Source organism: Neophocaena asiaeorientalis, unplaced genomic scaffold (genome assembly GCF_003031525.2).
Source record: "Neophocaena asiaeorientalis asiaeorientalis breed wild unplaced genomic scaffold, Neophocaena_asiaeorientalis_V1.1 scaffold404, whole genome shotgun sequence".
NCBI lineage: Eukaryota > Metazoa > Chordata > Mammalia > Artiodactyla > Phocoenidae > Neophocaena > Neophocaena asiaeorientalis.
The window spans coordinates 1,502,902-1,520,481 of NW_020172589.1; the positions used below are offsets into that span (position 1 = coordinate 1,502,902).

The 17,580-nt window shown below is 40.4% G+C and overlaps 1 protein-coding gene across 5 annotated transcripts in view; it reads right to left on the minus strand.

Annotated features, from left to right (window-relative positions):
• Positions 1-8,410: 8,410 nt before the first annotated feature.
• Positions 8,411-17,580, minus strand: part of FBXO38 (F-box protein 38) — a 53,506-nt gene continuing 44,336 nt past the window's right edge. For all 5 annotated transcript variants that reach the window (XM_024738239.1, XM_024738238.1, XM_024738237.1 and 2 more), the window contains 7 exons: positions 16,700-16,800; positions 16,377-16,479; positions 13,342-13,508; positions 11,279-11,424; positions 10,693-10,796; positions 10,087-10,200; positions 8,411-9,298 (listed from right to left, as the gene is read on the minus strand). In XM_024738239.1, the coding sequence (XP_024594007.1) occupies positions 9,120-9,298; positions 10,087-10,200; positions 10,693-10,796; positions 11,279-11,424; positions 13,342-13,508; positions 16,377-16,479; positions 16,700-16,800 (914 nt within the window). In that variant the 3' untranslated portion in view covers positions 8,411-9,119. The remainder of the gene's footprint in view (positions 9,299-10,086; positions 10,201-10,692; positions 10,797-11,278; positions 11,425-13,341; positions 13,509-16,376; positions 16,480-16,699; positions 16,801-17,580) is intronic.

Here is a 17,580-nt window from a genome sequence, read left to right on the forward strand (position 1 = left end):
CTTGCTGTTGGATTCATCTCATGTGTTTACTATCCCAGATGTCACCAAAAGGGATCCAACTAACAAAGAGAGCTACATTGTCTTTCAGGCTCTGAGTGGTTTACTAATCTCAGTCAGAACTTGGCTATTGCTGAACCCAGAGCCATCCCTTGGGAACTTAGCATATTTAGATACTGCTTGAAGTGGTACATAGGGTCCATTTTGATGAGTAACACGAGAGCCCCAGGCTTTGTGATGGGGAAATAAATCTGGGTACCAATCCCAGCTCTGCCTCTCACCCTCCATGTACCCCTTTCCTCCAGGACTTCAGTTCCTCACCTTTAAAATAAACAGTTCAGATGCTGTTATTTGGGCTTCCCTCTTGATGAAGTACCAGCCCCTGCCTGGCCCCACCTCGCCATGCTCTCGGAAGTGTACAGCAGAAAGGAAGTCAAGAGTGGTGGGAGTGCTGTCTTCGGTGCATCTGAAGGGATGCCTGTCAAATTCTCAAGCTTTCTTTCCATCCTTCCTAGGTACACAGTTCTGCACAGTGGACATCATCAGGAATTCGAGAAACTGCCCATACACCATGACCCAGAATCCCTGGAATCATGCTTCTGATTGAGGACGTGGCTCACAACTAAGCCATTCATTCCCATTCATGTCTGCATGAACAGGATACCCTGGCATCTCTCCTGACCCTCATCACCACCAGTGAGGCATGGGGCAGTGGGACCAAGGGCCCAGGAAAGGTACATGGATGACAGGGTTGGACAGGATCCAAGGCCAGAGCATGGAGGATCTCAGAGTTGAGAAGGGACTTCAGGCACCATCAGATGCAGGCTCGCAGCCAACACAGAAGCAGCATCTTCCATAGCGTCCCTGGAAGTTGGTCAGTCTTTGCTTGTACACCTCCAGGGATAGGAGCTCACTACCTCCTAATGCAGTTCCTTCTATTGTGGAGAAGCTTTAGTTATAAGGAAGGTTTTTCCTTTGTTGGAACACAAATTTGTCTCTGCTCTAGTTGCGTCTGGGAACAAGCAGTTGGCCCCTTGTTCCACTGAGAGCCCTTAAATATCAGAAGACAATGATCTGCCGCCTACCCACCCTTTTAAGTCTTTTCTTTGAACTCAAGAGCTCCTATTTCCTCTCCATTCTGGCCATCTTCCTCTGGACTTTCATTGGTGGGTGAATTAATCAAGGCTTTTATTAATGAAATTAGGTTGATAGTAGTGCCAAGTGTCTGTCCAGAAGAACTGAATTATGACAAGTGAAGCATCAGTGTTTTTTGGTTCATAGACCTGAATATTTTTCTTTTTTTCTTGGGGATAGACTTTGGAAACTCTGCTTAGGTTTTGGTTTGGATCCATTACCAGAAGGCATCTTTACAGCTGGTCTGGTGTGTGTGTGTGTGTGTCTGTGTGTGTCTGTGTGTTTAAAGATGACATTTTCTCATTGGCATACTGGCTGTGAGGTCATTTGAAGTAAATCTTGATTCACTCCCCTTCCATGACAATGGGGAAAGGACCTACATCTTTACCGAGAATGTCGATTGAGAATTGTCCTACAATTCAAATTTTGGGAGGGAAACTCAGTTGCTCCTATAAGACACCTTTTAGGGCCTTTCTTTCTTGGGAAACTTCACTGGCCTCCTGCCTGTGAAGTTCCTGGGCTACCATTTTTCTACACCTTTTCCAGTATCTCATTTCCTCCAATCTCCTAAGGAGATGCTTCCCTAATGTCAAAGCTACCAACAAATGACTTTATGTTGGGGTGAATTATCCCCTCAGGTTGAGACTCTGAGGTTTTACAGTTGCCTTTCTTTTGGCTGCTGATAAAAACCCTACTGAAAGGGTTAATTGCTGATCCTTATAGGGAAGCCTAGGGAACAGGCAGTGTGGGGGATGGTTGGGAGCATAGGTAACATGAACTACAAGATAGAGATGTGCCGTAAGTTTCTAACCTCACCAGTTCTCCTTGCCCTTCTACTTGGGCTGTTGGCCCCTCCTTCCTTCCCAAGTGATCTCAGAAATGACAGTCGCCTCTTTCTCACCCATTTCATCCATGAGGGAAGAACTCGTTAGCCCTCCCTCTTCTCTCTGTCCCCAGAAATGGTCAGACTCCACATAGGATTAGGGTGACCAGCACCCTGGTTTTAGCACCAAAAGTCCCATGTTCTAGAAAACTTCTCAATCTCAGACAAACTAGGCTGGTCGGTCACCCCCTAGATGGAACCCTCCCTGTGCTGAGGGTTAAATAAGACTCCTCAGAGTTGCATTTCCTTTTTTTTCCCCACTTTTTCATGGAAAAGGCAGAGATGAGTGAATTTGGGGGTCCAGAGTTTTCCACATGCTGTCTTAATGTGGTCTCTCCTCTCATCAAAGCACAGAGAACTTCTTAGGGAAAGACTAAGACAGTCATAGAGCCAGCTCACAGTGAGGAGGAAAACGTTTAGTGCGTTGAGGCAGCTGGTAAACTTTAATACCTCCAAAGTCAGTAATTTCTACTATTTAATACATACATGCATACACACATACATAAATACAGTAGGATTTCTTCCCTATGAAAAGTTTTTCTTCCCAGGAGCTTAGCAAGCATATCTGCTTATGCAAAATATTATTTCTCAGTGGCAGTCTCCCATATTAAATGGCAACTTGAACTCGACAGGGATCTGTAGATTACAACATAGATGGGAAAATGAGACCTTACCATGTCACGGGTCCATATCTTCTGGACTCTTTGGTCATGCTTGTGTGGGCCAGCCTATGAATGGTATCTGTAGAGGTCACATGCACCCTGGTTCAGGGAAAGGACAGCAATTGCAGGAATAGGAGCCCTTGCCATTGTCAAGAAGAAGGACCCCTTTGCAGAGAGGGCCTCACAAGCAAATTTTGCTGTCTCTTTGGAGCAGAGCTGGGATGGTGTGGGTGATGCACCAAATGCTCACATTGGAACCTCACAGAACAGAAGCAGGCTTGCTCTATCTGGACAGCTACTAGCCTGGCATTACTTAAATCTCTGGCTCCCAGGAATCTAGGTAATATGGCATGTGTGTGAAAGCCTCAGAAGGAGGAGACTTGGAGCTTGTCAAGGAAGGAAGTACTTTGCTGTCTTCTCTGAGGCCATCCTCTTTCAGAAAGCCTGCAGTGTCATGAAGGGATGCTCCCCGAGAGAAGGGCCCATGGCCCCAGCCACATCTGCCAGATTGGCCTTGACAGTCACTGGGGTGATGGATGCTGCAATTAGACTGCCCCATGCCCGGGATAAAGGGGGTTCACCTGTGCTGCTTTGCACCTTGACTCTCCAGCCTACAGGGCTGTCCAGGTAGAAGCCCTGAAACTCCCTATCCAGCTCATGATCAGCAGCTAGGAAGCAAAAGGGATGAAAACCAACTTCAACTAACACTCAAGTATGTGTTTGCAGAAAAACTCTTTCTGAGACTTCACCTTTTATCTCACCAACATTCCCACTTCATGCTGCTAACTTGCTCTGTCCTGAAGCAAATTTCTGTCTAGCTGGGGGATGGGGGTGTGGGCATGGGGGTGGATGAGGGAGGGAAATGGGGTGGATTGCTGGGGAGTGGCTATCATTAAATAGACTTTGTTGTTTTCTTCAAGTAAGGACAAAAGCAATGCCTTCTTGGTGCTGTGCTGTCTACCTGTTTTTCTCTTTGGTGTTATATCTCTCTTTGGTGAGAGATCAATATTGCTTTTCTCTTTTTCTGTATTACTCTGCTTTACTCTAGTCAAAGTCCTTACTGTAATAGCTGCTCTAGAGGGGGGAAAAAAAAGACTAATGCACTTACCTCTTCTAGTCATAATTTGCAATCTCTTTTCCATCTAGCCTAGAAAACTGAGGCCAAATATTTGGTTTGAATTTAAACAAATCAGGGATGGATTTGAAGGCTTGAGTTTGGGACATCATGTCACTTTGGGCCTTAACCAGCACTTGCTTCACTTATGTCATCTACAAAATGGAGAAAATCTCTGAGCTGGTAGGATGGTTGAGTGTTCCAACATGTGTCACCCGAGTATTTTTACCAAACGTGTGTCTTGCCTATACTGTTATTTACTTAATATTTTTATTTAAGTCAATTCAAGTTTTCACTTACATAAATTTATCTTAGAAAGAAACACTGTATCAGTACCCCAAGTAGAAATTCAGAATTGCCATTAATAGAAAGCAGCCATAGAGAGGAATCAATGAAAACAAAGCAAGATGATTAAGTTCTAACGGGAAGCCAACGCACAGAGCCTCCTCTCTGCTTCCGAGTTTGAAAGGGAGAGTGTCAGAGAGCTGTTAAGGCACCTGCCTCCCACGAGGGGTTCTTTAAGCCGAGAAGAGGTGAAAGGGAATTTACCAGAGAGAACTCCCAAACTTTATGAGCTAATGTGATTTCATGACAAGCTGCATTCCGCATATTGTGGCAGCATAGAGAGAAAGGAAGTGAAACTGCTTATATTTTTAACTACTGTTATACTTGGTTCAGATTAGGTTTCTCCTTTCCTTTTCCTTCCTTTTTCAGCTCTCCCCAGAACATGTCTTAGGTAATAATAAAATAATAATAATAATGTAATAATGTAGCAATAATAAGAGAAGTAACATTTAATGAGCTCCTTTCTGCCAGGTACTATGTTAAGTGCTTTATTTACATGGATCATCTCATTTAATCCTCATAAAGCCCTTACAAGATAAGTACCAGGATTTACCCTGCTTTCCAGATGAGCGTGCCTCCGCTGAGAGATCTGGTGACTAGTCCAAGGTAATAGACCTGGGAAGTGTGGTTTGGAATGGGAACATCGGCAGTCTGACTCTAAAGCCCATGGTCCTAGACGTGTGCAACACGGTTCCTTATTTGGACTGACTTACTCCACATCCACGTGGCGGACCCTGTTCCAGGAGGGAGCAGTGAACAAGCCAAGGCTGGCCCCTTTCCTCATGCTGCCTGAGAACTTCCCTTCCATGTCATCCTGGGACCTGGAAAGGAACTTGGGACATGCCTACTCCAGAGTGAAACTCTGCCACACACCCTCTGTACCTTCTTCTGCTCCCTTTCACTCTCTGAGCCTCAATTTCCATCTTCATACATTGCAGGGATTCAGGCAGATGATTGATCAGGAGGAAAGGCCCTTCCACACTGATCTTTCATAGTCTTCCCAGTATTCAGCAGCCTGGAGTCACTGAGTAACCAACAAAGAACCCTGGGAATCAGGTGTGTGAGCCAAAGAGAGGATTAGTCTTTTGTGTTTCAGACCATCGCTGGGGCTGCCCACAGCAGGAGGGACCCCAGTGGAAGGCAGTTTGACTTCCTCACATTTCTAGTTGGAACTTGGAACACTACATGGAAATGTTCCCATACGTCCCATCAACTCAGCACTGCAGGCTTCTCAGCACTTTACAGCTTCTGTGCGCTTTCACAGCAAGATCTTTGAGCCTCTCCCAGCAGCTTGCGGGGAGGGATTACTGACTTCATTTTATAGAAAAGGAAACAGACTTTGTCAGGGAAAGTGATTTGCTCAAGGACACAGAGCTTATACGGGGCAGAAATCAGGGCTGAAAACACTTAGGGTCACTCCATCCTCATGGAGTGATTTCTTCCTCCTCTTCTAAATATTTTATTAGTAAATATGCAAATTATATATTTTTAGACTATATAAATTACAGGTTATACAAATAATGTATTTGTACACTCCACCCCCATTATAAAGAGTTCTAATAATAAAGATACCACAAAATACCCCTTGACACCAACTCAGTTCCACTCCCCTCCCGAGAATTGCCCTCATCACCTGGCTTATATAATTCAAGAACGTGTTCTGTATATTTATATATGTCAAAATGTACATATAAAAATACATGGTTTTGGTTTGTTTTTGTATATAAATAAGATGATGCAGTTTATAATAACTGCCACTTGCCTTTGCAAAGGTATACCTTCAACATCATATCACATCAATACGTGATTTTTATTCATTCTCTTTAGTTGCTGTGTATTTCATACAGTAGACGTTGTATAGTTTGCAGTGTTGTCTCTATTATGTTTTTACTGCATCCCGTGTCTGAGTGGGTCATTTGAGGCCTGCATCAGAAAATCAGCAGCCTCCATATTTTGGGACTGTACTAACCATGCGAAGGTCAGCTGGAGTTGTTTCAAGTTGAAGCGGCAGCAGCAACTCTGACTGGGCAGCTTCCCGGGGGGAAGGCCCGCCCTCAGATGGGCTTCACGTGGTCTCCTCCCTCCCTTTGAGGAACTAAGCCACTTTGCTCAATCGCTCGGGCTTTAGAGTCAGACGGCTTCCACTACTTTTTAGAATTGTTTTTGTAAGCAAGATATTTAACCTATTACACCCTAGTTTCCACAACAGTGAAGTGGGGGACATAATGATCATACATATTTTAAAGTGTTGGTATGAGGATGTATATGGAAAGCACTTGGTAAACGATTTAAAAAATGCTTTCACGGTATCGTTACTTCCTCACCAGTTCTATCTCTGTTTCCTACCATCCTGGGATCTGGTCTAAGGAACAGAAGGTTATAGGAAGATTAGTTTAAAAAAAGAAAATAAAAGATAACCCTTTCCTAATAAAGGGAATTATGGTGGAAGCAATACTACCTCCACTTGCATCTCATCGTCCAGTTTACTGAAGGCTCTTATTGGACCTTCACAGCTGCCCTGTTGGGTGGGTGTGTTAGTCCGGGCCATTTTACAGATGAGGAAACTGAGAGGGCTTACGACCATCCACGTCATCCAGCAGTCGTCTGAGGGAGTCAGAATGTGAGCCCAGATTTTCTGGTTCCAAATAAGAAGTTCCTGGAAGAATTGTGGTGCCAGTTGTTATTTAGAGATTGTTAGGACTCACACACCTGGCAGCATTATAAGAGGGACACGATTCTCTCTCTAAATTTGACATTAATTCAGTAATCCATCCATGAAACATTTCTTAAGGTCTTTAAAAAATGTGCCAGACACAACTCAGTTCCCTGTGGCAAGTAGGTGTGGGCAAATGACAACCTACGGGCCAAATCCTCCAGTCTGTAAACTAAGAGTGGTTTTTACTTTTTTAAGTGGTTGGAAAACAAAAGATAGTTTGTGACGTGAAAATTATGTGAAACTCAAATTTTGTTTCCAAAAATAGTTTTATTGTAACACAGCCATGCCCATTCCTTGATGTTCCCTCTATGGCTGCTTTCATACTACAACAGCAGAGCTGAGTGGTTGTCACAGTTGAGCCTAAAATATTTACTATCTGGCTCTGCACAGAAAAAGTGTGCTGATAGCTGCTGTAGGGCAATCACTGTTCAGCCATTCATTCCACAGACATTTACCAAATGCATCTATCAAGTTTCATTTTTTTAGTTGTTGCAGTCAGGCATCTTTAGAATGATTTTAGAGTGGATCAGGTTGAGACAGTGAGATAGACAAACCAACAAAAATTAGAGAGCAGTGGCCTCTAGTGGCCTTACATCTAAACATTGTTTGGTTACGGTTACAGTGAAAAAACAGGTTTAGATCGAGTCCTAGCTGAGAGTTGGGGGTCTATATTACTTTGAAATATCTAGAATGTCCCGTAATTTGTTTCCCACTTTTTAGTGATCAGAGTTTTAACCTGGAGAGTGGAACACACTCTTTTAATTAGAAGAGAGGTGAGCTGAGTTAAAAACAAGGTAATAAAGAGATGACTGAATGCAGCACCAAACATTCTTCCTAATGTAAGTAGATGAACTGAAAGTCTTGGAAAACAGAGAACTTTGAGGAAAGAGACGGATTATCATTCATACTATGAGTGTGTGTTAGGAAATACTTGCTGGCTTCTTGCATTTCTATGAATATTAATGATGAAGGTAGAGGCAGCCTGGTGGGAATTAGGCACTGAATTCTTATTCCGCCTGGCCTCAACCAGCCCCTGACTGTGGGTTAGCCATTTTCCCTCTGGGTTTCAATTAATCCCCTGTAAATGAAGGGTTTGGACCCTTACACCTCATATAGACCATAATTACATATTCTGTTTGGGAAGAGTTTCTAAAATATTTCCACAGAACTTCAGTTCCTGCAATTTATTGAGTTCACTCAGCTAGCAAGTGACAAAGCCAGCCCTCAGACACGGGTGTTGCTCTGAAGCTGCTTTTGCTTTAACCCCTGACACTATGATACTGCATATTACCACTGCCATGTAGCAGGTGAATTTCTCTCCTTGAGAAACGAGCAAGGCCATCTCCTGAAGACCAGATATTTGGGGAAATTCTGCTGTTCCCAGTGTTCTGTCATAAAGAGTTCTGTGAGTTAAACATCTTGCAGCCACGGAACTTTAAAAAAAGAGATCAGAGATTAGACTACACTGAAATCTTACTTAGACACAACTACACATTCCTTTTCTGTGTAGTACTTGCTACTCTTCTTTAAAATGAGGGATTCAGTTCCAAGGCAAGAAAAAAGTTTTTCATAAATTTTTATTTTTATATTCAAGATAAAGCATATACACAATATGGAAATAAATAACTAGAAATGCTTTGGAAACTTTTCCATTTCCCCCTCAAACTCAGTTTTTTTTTAAACCTATGAGTCTTTTTTTTTTACTTCATTTTAAGAAATATGGCAACTACAATACCAAGAGGAAAAAGAACCACAATTTTGTACACAAACAAACATACAGCCACCTCTGACCATAGGGTTTAGTTGGAGTTTTAATAGTAACACAAAAAGAGCACAAGAGACAAAAAGACGCTTCAACAGGTTTACTCAAACAGCTCTGCTCGAGAAGAAAAAGGCACAGATTTAAGGGCGTGACAGTGATGATTAAGAATATAGTAAACAGGGGCTCAGCCAGAAAGTGATACCTTATGAACTGCCTGGAAAAATGAACAAAATGAACTCTTTCCAATTCTCTGCCTTCATTAAAATGAATTTTTAAATTAAATTGTATAAACATATGATATAAAGTTGGTACTTAGGAAATATCTTTGTGTATTTCCTCTATGTACAAATCTTTGTATACAACTTCAATGTTCCTTATACATTTCCTATATACCAAAATGCACCAGAGCCTCCCAACTGCATGCCGGCAAGCCTCTGTGAAGCTCTCTGGCAGCTGGATGGCCCAAGCAGCTTACTGCCAGAATAGCTGGAAAGAGGAGGGACCAGTTAAATGTAGTCATCTTCAACAGGCTCTCCATTGACGTCACAATAGTGGATAAAAATTGCCACTACTCGCTGAAACACGCCCTTCTTCATCTGACGCATCTCTGAAATTTCCTCTCCTATTGTTTCCATACAGATGTCTGCAGACAGCTGCCCTTTCCTTCGAGGAGCATAGATGGTGCCTTGGAAATTAGAAAGAAAAGGGGAAACAAGATTATCAGAATCATTTGGAAAGCCACTCTGATTTAGCTGGTCCATGAGATATGCCTGTATACTCTCATGCAGTGTAACTGATGTATGTATAGCTCATGGAATGGGTCCCCATCAGTTTGGTTATATACTATGTTTGATGCCAAAAAGAGCACACATGATTAAAGGCCCAAGGTGAAAAATGTACCAGAGAGGTAAGTCATACATATATACATGTAGTTTATGAAATCGATTTCCTCCTAAAACATATATTTTTTAACTTCCTACAAATGGATATTCAAGGGTGCTAACACTTAGAAGAACTATATTCCAGAGTCCCTTCAAGTTCCCCCATCAAGTATCCACACCTAAATCATAAGTTCCCATATGCTACCCAACAAGAAGCAGCTCATAAGTAGCAGAATAATTAGTATAACGGGAACAGTTCTGAAACAATATAGTTGACCAAATTCTTCAATAAGGAGTAACAAGATTATAAACATTTAGGTAATAAAAAAATCTAGGTAGGACAATCTGTCTGAAGGAATCCTTTCCACCAACCTTCACATATCCCTAGTAAGTCAACTGGTTACCTGTTGTATACATTTAGAGCTGTTTTTTTTTTAGCAAGGGGTGAACCAAACAATAACAAAAAGCAAAATCATTTATATGGGAAGTGATAAAAAGCTGCGCCGCTCGTAACACAGACAAAATACTAAGTATCTAACACCGTAGGATAACCTCAAACTAGAGAATAAAAATCAAGTCAGGACATAATTACTTTCTTCATCATCCTCAAAATCATATCTGGCAAAGCTGTTGGGTTCTGCTGCCCGTAGTGATCTCAACCAAGGGAAGTCAGAAATCATGGAATACGGCGCTCCATCCACAACACCTAAAAGAAGACAGATCAACAGTGCTACTGGGGTGGAAGTAATGATAGGGCCGAACGCTGTTAGTATTTTGAAAGCAGCATCAGATATAAATTCCAATTCTAGCTCTGCTACTATTGAGTCATGTGATTTTGGTCATCCTTTGCTTCCATTAAGCCTCAGTTTCCCTTTCTATATATGTGTACATATATATACACACAAAATAAAGAGGCTGACACAGGTTTCCTCAAGTCACTGCAGCTTTCAAACTGTATAGCAAGTTTCAATTTTCTTTCACTTTTTGTGTTTCAGTACTGCTGATTATTTTAGGGATGCTAAAGACTCATACAGAGAGAGCACTATTTATCTGGTCCCTGCTACCTGCAGATATTCAATATTCCCATTATTTTGACAAATTGTTAGGCTCCTACTCCAATCTTCCCTAAGACATGTCTCTCCATCTAATTAGTTAACAGTTATTTAGCTTTCCAACCATTTACAAATAAAATGCTCACCTTCTAAAGTATAGATTTCTCTACCCCATGGGTATTTGGGATACTTCTTTAAGTCATCTTCACTTCGTGTGGCTTCAGGGAAGAATTCATACTTAATGAGCTCTCTGGAGGCAACAAGAAAAATTAAATAAAAATTATAAAACTGAAAATAATGTTGGGATGTAGGTTAGAAAGGAACTATCAAAATGTGTTATGCCTAGATTCTGATGAAGGTCTCAAACAAAATATCAAAATAACAAATGCATAAAAAGTCAAATTTTCTGATGATGTAAAACATCACAGTTTTAGGATCTTTAATATCTCTTTTCCATGCTGTAAGGCTAAAGGAATGAAACTAAATATACATGTACGGTCTGTTCTTGTGATTCTTCTCTAAGTTTGAAAATAAAAAGTTACAAATATTTATGTACGCATTTTAGTTTTAAGTCCTCATTTCCCTTTTTTTTCACATTACATTTCCTGTTTCAGTGCCTGAAAAGCCCAGATGAAATCATTTAAAATAAAAAATAATTAGGATTTGTTGTTTGTGGGCATCCTTGCTCTGGGAACTGACTTAGGAGGTCGTCAGGGGCTGCAGATAACTTACTGGTTAATGTTTGCTATTGTGTCCATCCAGCTGCGAATGCGCACCTTGTTCCGGACATTGGGAGGGTTACTGAATTCATGGATAATACAGATGTGATAGGGGTAGGGACCACTAAATAGCTTCTGCTCCAACGTTAGTGTATCCACCTGTGGAAAACACGAGAGAGAGGATTTTGGACCAAGGAAGAGAATGCCTTAGAAATCTCTCTCCTAGGGCTTGAACAATCTTTCCTTGGGACCTCAGTTTTTGAATCTCTGGCTGATTTGAAAATCAAAGAGTCACAATCCACCCTGAACACAGCTTGCCATGCTAGGGATGAGGCTTAGCAAATTCAACTGTTTAGTAAGCTCAGCAGTTTACATCTCACTGTTATATAAATGTGAATTAAACCAGAGAATCCGGATTCAGGTAACTGATCCCAGCAATCCACTTCCGAATATATCCTTTACAGGTTTAAATTTTGACTGCACTATAGAACTGTGAATGTGTAGTACCATATACCCCATTCTAACTGGACTAGTGTCCATTCCTAAAGACAGAACACACTTCCTTGCCCCCTTGTAAGCTTTGTTCACATTGCTTTCTTCTCATGGAATGCCCTCATACCTATTTTACTTATGAAATCCCACTTTGTCATCCTAATGACATATATGTCTACCCCCTTCGTGGAAAGGCAAACTTCTCAAGAAGGATGATGTCCTCTGTTATTTTTCAGCCCCAGCAAATTATAAACACTCAACAAGCAATTTGTTTGTTGAAATGATTCTTTGGAGGCCAGGTTCAAACATTGACTGCAAAGGTTCATATTTCCTTTAAACCTTCTTTTGACATCAAGCACAGAGTCTTACACACAATGTTACTCTTTTTTCCCCTAGTTTTATTGAGAAATAATTGACAACACATCACTGTATACCTTTAAGGTATACAGTGTGATGTTGTTGGGGTTTTTTTAACATCTTTATTGGAGTATAATTGCTTTACAATGGTGTGTTAGTTTCTGCTTTGTAACAAAGTAAATCAGCTATACATATACATATATCCCCATATCTCCTCCCTCTTGCGTCTCCCTCCCACCCACCCTATCCCACCCTTCTAGGTGGTCACAAAGCACTGAGCTGATCTCCCTGTGCTATGCGGCTGCTTCCCACTAGCTATCTGTTTTACATTTGGTAGTGTATGTATGTCCATGCCACTCTCTCACTTTGTCCCAGCTTACCCTTCCCCCTCCCCGTGTCCTCAAGTCCATTCTCTGTGTCTGTGTCTTTATTCCTGACCTGCCCCTAGGTTTTTCAGAACTTTTTTTTTTTAGATTCCATATATATGTGTTAGCATACAGTATTTGTTTTTCTCTTTTTGACTGACTTCACTCTGTATGACAGACTCAAGGTCCATCCACCTCACTACAAATAACTCAATTTTGTTTCTTTTTATGGCTGAGTAATATTCCATTGTATATACGTGCCATATCTTAAGCATGATGGTTTGATTTACATATATTGTGAAATGTTTACCACAATAGGTTCAGCTAACACCCATCATCTCATAGGTACTATAAAAAGTTTACTATTATAATAATGATGATAATAGTAACAGCAACTATCATATGATTGCTTAGTACATTCCAGCAACTATTCTAGCACTTAACATGTATTAATTTAACCATCACAGTAACAGCAGGTTTTTATTCTTCTAATTTTAGAGATGAAGAAACTAAGACATAGAAGTTAAGTAATCTGCTACAGGTCAGTGAACCAGAACTGGAACCAGGAAGTCTGAAACCAGAGTCTGTGCTCTTTACCACAGGCAACTTTTAATAAGTATAAAACTTGCTGCATAACAACTCCCCTCATCATATAACTTGCTAAAAGCCCACAAAAATCTATCAGAGAAGCACTGATGAAGAAGATTGGCAAGGTAGTCTAGGCTGGTTAAAAAAACTCTGTAGAATCTAAAGAATCATTACTGTGGGTTCAGCAAATGAATAAAAGCCAATTTCAAAAAGGCTGAACACTAAAAAATATCACTGCAATATGTGATCACCAAAAAGAAGCAGAGCTCATTACCTGCTGCATGGGGCGTAGGTATATGATACGGTTTCTCTCAGGAGGCATCCTTAGTATCTGGTCTAGTACCTGATCCATATTCAGTTTCTTGCACTGTGCATAGTCAAATCGGTTTACAATTGGTGCATTTTCTACTTTTAAATGTTTCAGTACCCTGCACCTGGTAGCTACAAAATGAAAACAATGGTAAGCTCTACAAATAATTTATACAAAATAATAGAGCAACGTATAACCTATTTGGAATCCTCTTTGGAGGAGTGGCATACCTTTTATTAGCATAAAATATTGCAGATGTAAACATCTTTAACATAGGTCAAGTACTAGTGCAAAGGACAACTGACAGTCATCAAAATGACTTGAAAATATGATTCTGTCCTGTTCAAAAGAAGGCAGTCACCCTCATGCTAGAAGGGAGATACCTTTTCCTATCTAAGATGTTACTGGCAAGAAATTCAAGTTCCAGAGAATGAGTTGCCTAAATATAGGGATTGTTTAGGAAATACATATGGAAGAGAATGAATGACGGCAACTACTGAATTATACAATTTTATGGGTAATGGTTCCTGGGATAATTCACATACGTTATCTTACATTCACCCATAGGAAATAAGCAGTGTTGATTTTAATTCCTACCTCAAGTATAAAACCAGAACCTTAAAAAAAAAAAAAAGACCCAGAAATATTTGGATACTTCGGTCTAAAGATGTACAGTCCAATGTGGTAGCCACTAGCCACCTGTAGCTATTTAAATTTAAATTAACTGAAGTGTAATAAAACTATTTCCTCACACACTAGTCACAGTTCAAATGTTCAGCAGTCACAAACAGCCAGTGGTTACCATATTGAACAGTACAGATACGGAACATTTCCATCACTGCAAAAAGTTCTGTTGAAAGTGCTGGTCTGAAACATGATTAAATATTCTTCCCGTTTAACATACAAAATATTGAGGTTATAGAGAAAAGTAATTGTGATATAACAGACACATTTAACTACAACAGTATACCCACTTCAGAAAATTATCCCCTTCCTTTTTTTTAATCTCACATTTCAATCTGATCCAGTTTTTACCATAGATTTCAACCTGGTCCAACTCAAGAGACAGAATCAGATCAAAGATATTCTAGCCATAAGGCCAACATGCCTGACCTTTTAAACATTTCATAAAAGACATGTTCTGTAACATTCTTGATCCAAATGTCATCATCTTACTGAGCAATCTAGCCCTGTAATTTTGATGTTTGAACACTGACCAAGTCTTACGCCTTTCAGACTCATTTTCTCCTGTGACACGGCAGGAGGAAGAGGAAGCAGCAGGAGGAAGAGGAAGCAGTGTTGGGGACGGGAAAAGAGGGAAGAGAGGACTAGATGGCGATAAGGGTTCAGTGGTTCCCTGCTGTAAAACCAGACTTGGCTAAGGTCAGTTCTAATCTCATTTAGTCATCTCATCCACCGTTAACAGACAACCCATCCATCAGCGGGTGTCCAGGGACTGAGCTTCTTATCTAAGATCTTCTCTCCCACAATAAGCTGAGCTAAAAAGTTTGGTTTAAGGAGAAAAGATTGGGCCTGAGGCCATGTGATCCACCACTAATGTTAAAGAAGATATAGAGAGAATCAGCAAAGTCAAGTGCAGAGGTAAAAACCAGTCAGATTCTCAGAGAGCTCAGAATAGAGACAGGAATGAGAAGTTAACCAGCAGAGTCCGAAGGTAGAGTCTCAGACCTCAAAGAGTAGAGTGCTGACACACTGAAAGCTCTTATGCTAGTCTGGGCTCTGCTGTTGGCTATGATCTCTGAGCTTTTGAAAGTCCCCCGTTCTGTTTTAGGGGGACACTTCAACATGAGATAAAGTACCACCTTTTAAGGGTAAACACGGGGTTTGGGGTCCCCATGTCTGGAGTCTTCTAGAATTCAAGAGAGAGGTAGTGCTTAAATTTGTTTTATCTCTCCTTTTTGGGATTTTCCTAGTTTATGACAAAATGTTTGGTAAGGATTTCCTTCTTTTGTTTACTATCAGTATTGGAGAAGTGCAAAAAATAGAAAGCCCCTAAATATTTTTTTGCCATACTAATACGAATGAACATTTACTAGGCTTTTACTAGAGGTCAGACCCTCTACTGTGTTTATGTGTAGGTACATACATCCACATATACACACATGTGTGCATGTATCAACCACTCCATTTAACCTTCACAAATGCTTTATAAGGTAAGTAAAATTATGTGTACTTCACATACTGAAAAAAATGAATGCAGAATATATATAAACTGCACAAGGCAAGGAACAAGTCAGTTCTTCATAATTTTATATGGATAGGTATCAAAAATATAAATTTGAGTAAAATGGAAAAATAAACAGATCATGTATGAGACATATTATGTATCTAAAACGTTAAAAACTCACACAAAATAATACCCTATTATTTGTTCAGAGACAGATATGTCTATAAAGACATGAAAGATAGACTAAAAGGACATAACATTAAATACCTGACTACAGGTGATGGGAGCCGATGCGATTGGCAATGAGGGAGAAATGGGACTGAAAAGAAAAGTGGGGCTTGGACTAAGGATAATGTGCCATGAATTGAGGTTATGATTGATGATATCAATCAAATCCAGTGCAGTTAAGCACTTACAGCTCAGTCACTATTCCCCCCTCCTCCCAAAACATACATAGAACATGTCCAACATCACACAGCTAGAAAATAGCAAAGACAGGATTCAAGGTGAGGCCTACTTGACTCCAAAGCCCATATATGCTGTTAACTTAACCTCTGTCAGATCAGGTTGTAATTATCATTTGGAGGAAACTGGAGGAGAGGCTATATATTAAAAGATGAACCAAGGCTCTGCACATGGTCCCTTGAAATATGATGGAATAATTAGTTGAGAACTACAGAATGAGGACAGAAAAATCTAATAATGATTCTTTTGAAAAAGTAATATAGTAATGTTACTGTAGTATTTATGAGACTTTAATGCTTTAAACTCAGTCATGATGCTCTTGTATGACATGGGCCTAAATACATACCATGGATAAACATCATCTTGGGACAGTCTTTCAGCACTAGATCTGTGATTCCACAGTTGGTCATAGTGACTCCAACAAGATTTTTGGATTTTAATACAAGGACCTACAAGAAGAAAAATTTAAAAGATGTATCTTCCTGTACTTTCTTTCTTTCTTTTTTTTTTTAAAGCTTAAGTGTTTTCACTGGCACAAGTGAGAAGCAACTACTACCAGTCTCTTCTCTTTAGGGCAAAGAAACTTATGTAAAGATGGGAACTTTAGTTCCTTTACATTATTCAGGAACTTGGCTGGACCAAAAGGTAAGCAAGGATTTTCTCCTTCACCTGCACATGGTCATCCTCAATCACAGGATCACTGGTACTGGTGGACTTATCTGCTGTCCGCTTCCGCTTCATGGCATGACGTGGCTTTGTTTTGGCAACCTCTAAAAAAGGCGAGAGGAAAATCCAAATTTTAGCCTTGCTGTCTTTCCTTCAAAGAGAGCACATTCAACTGCGTATGTATAAACTCCACCAAGGAAACTCTCAATTCTACTACTTGGTTCCCAAAGGAATACAGTCAGACTGCCATTTCCAATTGCCTCTTCCAAAATAAGATCACCTTCCGCTGTCTCAAACATATCAACATCAAACATAACACTGCGCTCTTCACACCTGGCCCATTCCAACAGTCTAATCAACATTCTCGTCCCTAGGCACTCAAACCATCCTAAATACTACTGGTAGATTAAACTCACCACTTTCCTGCTAAACAACTTTAAAGCATTGACTACTACTGCTTAGTGAATACATTTCAATGCCTGACATTTGGAGCTATGCTTTAGCTCCAAATGTTCTCAATTTTATTCCATACCATATCCTAGTCATCTCCCATTGCCAATGCCTCTGAAGCCATTAATTGTTTTAGCTTTTTCTGCCCAGAATACCTTTCTTGACTTCACTTTTTGAAATACTACCCATCCCTGAAAGGTCCAGCTTAAATGCCACCTATTCTAATAAGTCACTTGTATCCCCAAACATCATATATGGTTCTGTAATTCCCTGTATATCTGTTTTATTTCTCCATTTAAACTAAAAGCTCCCTGAAGACAACATCATTGTCATTTCATCTTCGTATCAATGTCAGCCACTAACAATGAGCTAAAATGAACATTTATTGAATGAACTGGCACTCAACATTCACTGAATGAATGAATGCATCATGG